Here is a 7,504-nt window from a genome sequence, read left to right as displayed (position 1 = left end):
CCTAGGTAGATGTGAAAATTGGAAGCGTTACCCAGCTTTACTCTCTGTGTCTGTCTCGTGCCTTTCATCGGACTGAAATTGTTGGTTTCTTCCACTGGGGCACAGAAGAACAGGGCCTTGGACTTGCTAGGAGGGTCTTAAAGCAGCATGTGCAGAGAGAGCACAGTTTTTACCTAGGCTGTGAATTACAGATCACCAAATGGCATCACTTTCTGAAGAGGCTTTTATTTATGCATTATTGAAAAAAATGCCCATATTAAAGAATTTTCAGAAAAGGTAAAAGCATGATTCTTATACAAATATATGATTAACACATCTCCAAGATTCTATTGAACTCATTTATGGAGGGAATCAATAAGATTACAGTAAAAACCAGTTACAGCTGGTTTAAAGGATAGTTCTAAGTACCACACATGGTTGGGGAATAAAGCATGCTGCAATGAATTTACAAAGAGACACAAAACATGTCTATCCACAGGGCAGTAACCAATTGCATTCCATCAGAATCATTTAATTTGGATTTCTATGAACAAGAATAATTTGTATTATTATTGGCTTTCTACAATTCATGGAGTTGTAAACTAGCTCAAACTCAAAGACAATGAAAGATAGAAATAAACCAGAAGAATGAGCTAGACAGGACACTTAGGTGGGAAGCAGAATAATGGCCCTCCAAAGACGTCCACATCCTAATCCCTAAAACCCGTAAATCTGTTATTTTACAAGGCCAAAGGGACTTGGTAGATGTGATTAAGTTAAGGACTTTGAGATGAGGAGATTATTCTGGATTATCCAGATGGGTCCAACATAATCACGTGGGTCCTTATAAGAGAGAGACAAGAGGGTCCACATCAGAGAACAAGACAAAAGCAGAGGCCCAAGTGATGCATCCATGAGCCAAGGAATGCGAGCAGCTTCTAGAAGCTGGAAAAGACGAGGAACGGCTTCTCCCATAGAGCCCCCAGGAGAAATGCAACTGGGTTAACACAGTGATTTTAGTCCCACAAGGCCCATTTTGGACTTCTAACTTCCAGAGCTATAAAATAATGAATATGTGTTGTTTTACTCTACTAAATTTGCGATAATTTGTTACAACATCAATAGGAAACTAATACCTCACTAGTCTTTTTTTTTTGGGGGGTCCATTTCAAAGTATTTGACAATTTTTCCTGACAGGTTGAAAGGCCAATTGATAGAGATGGGGGAACTTAAGCCTCCTCCCCCAAAGTTAGACCTTGGCCCTGCCGCTAACGCAGTAATGCATACTATCTGAGCTACTACTGTATTTGTTCTGAGTGCAGATTTACCACTGAAATTATGAGTTATGGCAATATGAAATAGCCTTTCTTCTGTGAGATCTCAAGGGCAGAAGTGGGAGGAGGGGACATGAAGGTGGGAATTCGGGAGTAACGAAATGGTCTGGCCAAAGAGGATGTCCAAGAAGCCAAGTTACAGCCACAGGAAATCAGCCTGGGAGTTACAGCTCCCCAGGATAATTTACAAAGGGACTTTCTTGTTATCAAAGATCACACAGTTGTTTAGTGGCAATTACCTGAGTGAAAAACCAAACACTCAGATTCCAGACCTGGCTCTTTCACTTACTGCTGGTAGGACCTCTAACAAGGTGTTTTTGTGTGTAATGGGCTTAGCCTCTTTGTTTGTAAAATGGGTGTTAGGATGATGGCCACCCTTCTGTGCCTTGCGGGGCTGTTGTCATGCTCAGATGAACTCATTCACATTAGGAAATGGATAGTGATCATCAAATGAAACAATACATTAGCATTAAGCAATAGAAGGATTTGAAGCTGAAGCATTCATAATTTATAGACGTATAGTACATTGTGCACAAATGGTTGACAATTCAGTGTGTGTGATTATCCTAAAATCCATTCATTTAATTCAACAAACGTTTATTGACCAATTACTTCAAGGCTTACGCACATGCTGCACCCTGGCAATTTGAAAATGAATAAAACAATGCCTTTGGCCTGTAGGAGATCACAGGTAGAGTGAGGGAGACAGGCAACCAAGTAAGGTCAATGCTATGTGGTGAGTGATAATACTTAAGAAATGAACAGAATTACGGGGAGGAACAGAGAAGGTAGCAACGAGCTCTGATCCAATATGATCCAGGCTCAGAATAAATATCCTAAGGCACCCTATGCATGCTAACACTAATGCTTTCCAGTTGTATAACATTTTAAGTACGTAAGTCTTAATGGGACTTCATGCTAGCTTAGTTTTTTGGGTTTTACTATCTGGGTTAAAATGAAGAAAGAATCAATATGCAGAAGAAATAGTGTTTGTTCCAGTTGATTCTGGCAGGGAATGAGGCTTCAAATCAGTCATCACCTCGAACTCTCTCTTCGTCTTTCTATCCCCCCACCTCATCCACCTTCCCTTTTCCTTGTATTTCCCCAGACGTCTTTCTCCTTCTTGGGTTTCCAGTTCCAAAATCTTTGCACAAGGCGTTTCCTTGGCTGTGTTTCAATGATACATAAAATATCAATACCCTCTGCAAAGTGTCACAGTCCAGCACCCTCTCAAGGGGACAATAGCATGGTGATACCCATCACTCCCATGAACCAACCCCTCCTGAAAGAGCCCAAGGCTGGCGCCAGTGCAGGAGTTAGCTCCTGAGCATGTTTTCTTTTCATTCTTTTTGTGTTTTTTGGGGGTTACAAAATGCATACAGAAAAGGGTACAGATAAAAAATACAATCCTTGTTGCATTTTAGCAATTTGTACATAATCCGCCAGCCACTCCTTGGAAATCCAATGGGGCAGTTCTACTCTGTCCTATAGGGTCCCTATGAGTCAGGATTGACTCAATGGCAATGGGTTTGGTTTTGGCTTACGCAGCCAGCACCCAGAGTATGATTCTTAGGTGCCATCAGGTTGCTTCTGACTCATAGCGACCTCATGTACAACAGAATGAGATACTGCCCAGTCCTGAGCCATCCTCACAATCCTTGCTATGCTTGAGCCCATTGTTGCAGCCACTACGTCAATTCATCTCTTTTTCACTGACCCCTCTACCAAGCATGATGTTCTTCTCCAGGGTCTGGTCCCCCTCATTAGGCAGTTTCTGATAATGTTAAATGTGTATTTACTGTATAATCCAGCAAATCTGCTCCTGGGTATTTACACAAAAGAAATGAAAACATGTGTCCATAAAAAGACCCTAACAATAATGTTCATAGTAGCTTTTTCATAATACCCCAAAAACCCAAGTCTCCATGCAGCTGAAATAGGTAAGCAAATTGAAGCGCATCCATACAATGAAATACGACAGAGCAACAAAAACAAAATGAACTAGTGATACAACCAGCAACATGATGGAATCTCAAGACATTAGGTTGAGCAAAAGAGCCCAGAAGCAAAAGTGAACAACTGTAAGATTCTTTGACTTGGAGTTCAAAAACAGGGAACACTTGTCTATGGCGATAGAAATCAGAAGAGCGGTTACCAATGGGGGTTGGGATTGACTGGATGGGAACGAAGGAACTTTTTGGGATAATGGAAGTGCTCTACGTCTTGATTGGTCATACAGATGCATGTATGCGTCAAGCTCATTGCATTTTACACTTAAGGTCAGTATAAATCACTGTATGTAAAATTTACCTCAATTAAAAAAAGTTAATGGAAAGCAATGTTTTAGCAGAAGTTCAAACAGATATCTGACCAGTACTAGACCTGGATGGTATTTATAACTCTCTTAAAGACTTTCCCTACATAGATTTTTTTTTAATTTACTTTTCATTATGTACTACATTCATAAGTTAAAAAATTAAAACAAACTCAGGAAAACAAAAAAAGAGAAACTGAAAATTCTTACTCCCATCCTTGTTCCTCATCTGCTGAGTTCCCCCACCCCACTGGCAACTACTACTCTCAGTTTCTTAGGTATTCTTCCTCAAACTTTTTAAGCAAAAAAAAATTGCCCTAAGTTTTTTACTCAGAGCAATGGAGTCTGAGAAAACACGCATTTAGACACAAAACAACCTGCCGATAGTCACATAGCATTAGAATTGTTAGTATTAGAACTCCCGGTTTGCCGTCATATTTGGCCGAATCTTTGCCCAAAGTCTTTGTTGTAACTTTTCAAAGCAAGTTTTCCAGAGAATTTCCACGTGGTGTCAGACCTTTTTGGGTAGTCAGGTTGGAAATGCTCTTTTTGGCCAGGACTCTTGCTATGCCTAACTGCTGAAGCCAGGGTTTCTCTTTAAAGGCACTGCAAGAAAACAAGACAGAATTAACAAGGAGATCCAGCCAATCTTTTCCCCTTTCATAGCTGAAAAGATGAAAATCTTTTGATTGTGTAACTGTGGCTGGTTTATCTTGTCACATGAGGTAAGATGTAAAATCGGAGGCAGCAGCCTTTCTAAAACTAGTTCCTTGTGAAGTAGTGGGACTGACATCCTCGCAAGGCAATGCTAGTAGTTGAGAGCCCACAACTGGAAACAGAAAACCGTTAATGCCATGTTGATCTCCTGAGGCTGGAACCTTTTCTATCTGTCCTCTGCTGGACATCTGCATAACCACATACTCCCTGACCTCTTCTCCCTTCTACCCCAGCCAACACCACAAACACAATTAGGCTTTTGTCATTGATAAGGCATTGGATATTTCGACAGCCTTTAACCAAAATGTGGAGCCCTGGTGGCACAGAAGAAACCCTGGTGGTGTAGTTGTTAAGTGCTACGGCAAGGGTCGGCAGTTCAAATCCACCAGGTGCTCCTCGGAAACTCTATGGGGCAGTTCTACTCTGTCCCATAGGGTCGCTACGAGTGGGAATTGACTTGACGGCACTGGGTTTAGTTTTTTTTTTTTTTTTGGTTTGGTGGCACAGTGGTTAAGGGCTATAGCTGCTAACCAAAAGGCTGACAGGTCAAATCAACCTGCTGCTCCCTGGAAACCTTATGAAGCAGTTCTACTCTATCCCATAGGGTCACTATGAGTCGGACACAACAGCAATGGGCTTGGTTTGGGTTTTGGTTGGTGGTGCAGTGGTTAAGAACTTGGCTACTGACCAAAAGGTCGGCAGTTTGATCCACCAGCTGCTCCTTTGGAAACCCTATGGGGCAGTTCTACTCTGTCCTATAGGGTCGCTATGAGTCAGAATTGACTTGATGGCAGTGGGTTTGGGTTTTTTTGGTTTCTAACTGCAATGCAATGAAACTTTATGTTTGATAGCTATTCTCTGGCTATATGCTAATAAAGACTTCTAATTTTGAATTCTATGACTAATATATGACAAATTAATTTTCATATATTAAATTAACATCTCTCCACTTTCTTCACCTGGTTCACCCCTAGTTGTCCTTCAGATTTCAGCTCAAAGACTTCCCTAGGGAGGACAAGGTCCATGTTATAGACTTCTATAGAATCAAGTTCCTCTTCTTCACAGCACTTTCCTCAGTTTGCCTGTACAGTCATTTCTGTCACAATCTACTAAGCAGTTTGCTTCTCAAGTGCAGGACTGCATGTCTGCTCCCTCTCCACTACACACAGTGACCAACTGTCCACTAGGCCCCAGGGTGAGGGATTTCCTGGGAAATGCGACTTTTAGTGCTGGGAAAAGTCCTGGACAAACCAAGATGGTTGGTCAGCCTACCACTACATCTTCAGCTTAATGTCTGTTGAATGAATAACCATTAACTGGACCATCAATTCGGCCACCTAACTGAGCTTGAGTGTTCCGTTTCAGCATAGGCATTCCAGCCCAAGCAGAAAAGGACGGTATAAGCACATACAACTTTCCCAGGCTTTTATGCATTCATTCAACAGCTATTTATTGAGCATTTACTGTATGCCCAGCACTATTATATGTGCTGGAGATACAAAAAGTGAACAAAGTTCTTACCCCCATGCAGGAGTCAAGGAATTCAGGATGCAGGTCCAACAACAAGAGGGCAAAGGCTTAGTGACTAGATGTGTATTATCTGACAAGCTAGACTGGGAGGCTGGGCCCGCAGGATTTGGCCAATTCTCTGACCTGTCTTTGGGGATCCACCTGCCCCATTAGACTTCCTCCCTGCTCAAGCTTCTCCTACTCCTAGAATCCCCAACAAATAGGCCACTTGTCCAGAGGCGTTAAGGAGGAGTTACTCCCATATCAAGAGCAGGGCTTAGTGGCCGTGAGCAGGCCAAGCAGATTTCTTCCCTGAATTCATTTTTCCAGCTCACCCCTCCAGTCACTGCTCCAGTGGGTCCTCTATCGCCCAAAGCAGGACTGAGGGGGGCAGGCAATGCAACTAGCCACCCAAACCCAGTGCTTAGGAATGCACAAGAAGAGTAGCCCCGCTCTAGTGTCTGTGCTTTTCTAGGACCCACACGCCTACACGTCTTAGTCATCTAGGTCTGCTATAACAGAAATACCACAAGTGGATGGCTTCAACAAAGAGATGTTTATTCTCTCACAGTCTAGTAAGCTAGAAGTCCAAATTCAGGGCATCAGCTCCAAGGGAAGACTTTCTCGCTCCGACAGCTCTGGAGGAAGGTCTTTGTCATCAATCTTCCACTGGACTAGGAGCTTCTCGGTGCAGGGATCCTGGGTCCAAAGGACATGCTCTTCTCCTGACACTACTTTCTTGGTGGCATGAGGTCCCCATGTCTCTCTGCTCACTTCTCTCTTTTATATCTCAAAAGAGATTGGCTCAAGACACAACCCAACCTTGTAGATCGAGTCCTGCTCATTAACATAACTGTCACTAATCCCATCTCATCAACATGACAGAGACAGGATTTACAATATATGGGAAAATCATAGCAAGTGACAAAATGGTGGGCAATCACACGATACCGGGAATCATGGCCTACCCAAGTTAATACACGTATTTTGGGGGACACGATTCAATCCATGATGCCACCTACACAAAACAGCAAGGCCTGCCAGTCCAGGTTGCTCAGCAGAGCCTCAGCATGTGGTCCTACTGTATCCCAGCACCTAATGAAGGGGGCTGAGCAGGCAGGGAGGGGGCAGGTCATAACCCTGAGTTACCAAAGAGAAGAAATACCTACTCCAAACCCATTACATGGTGTACCCAAGAAGTGTGCATAACAGACCTTGTTCTACAGGCATGTACCGGAATTGTACCTTGTTGAGGGGGTACCACTGAGAACCTCTTCTCAGGGAATGTTGGGTCATAACAGAGCACCACCACAGCTGACCTTGAGAGATTTTGTCAGGGTGCTGGTCCTCTCCTTCACTCCCTCCCTTCTTGTAATTTCCCCTGGGCCTTGGTCCCTCCTACCTGTAGCTTTGTCACTGACTCAAAAATAGCCTCTCATACTCTATCGATAGGTGCTACAGATTGAATTGTTTCCCCCCCGCAAAGGATGTCGAAGTCCTAATCCCTGTATCTGTAAACATGACCCTGTTTGGGGATAGGGGTTTTCTTTTGTTATGTTAAGGAGGTCATATAGAGTAGCGTGGGTCCTGAACCTGATCCCTTCTGAGCTGTATGTTATAAAAAGGAAAACAGAGTGACACACAGACAGGG

At 43.0% G+C, this 7,504-nt stretch overlaps 1 protein-coding gene across 1 annotated transcript in view; it reads right to left on the bottom strand.

Annotated features, from left to right (window-relative positions):
* Positions 1–3,987: 3,987 nt before the first annotated feature.
* The window catches only part of ANKUB1 (ankyrin repeat and ubiquitin domain containing 1), a 39,804-nt gene continuing 36,287 nt past the window's right edge, over positions 3,988–7,504 (bottom strand). Inside the window, exon 6 of the mRNA XM_049867496.1 lies at positions 3,988–4,233. Within this exon, the coding sequence (XP_049723453.1) occupies positions 4,104–4,233 (130 nt within the window). The 3' untranslated portion in view covers positions 3,988–4,103. The remainder of the gene's footprint in view (positions 4,234–7,504) is intronic.

The sequence above is a fragment of the Elephas maximus genome, chromosome 23 (assembly GCF_024166365.1).
Source record: "Elephas maximus indicus isolate mEleMax1 chromosome 23, mEleMax1 primary haplotype, whole genome shotgun sequence".
Lineage (NCBI taxonomy): Eukaryota > Metazoa > Chordata > Mammalia > Proboscidea > Elephantidae > Elephas > Elephas maximus.
This window is presented reverse-complemented; position numbering and strand designations above follow the sequence as displayed.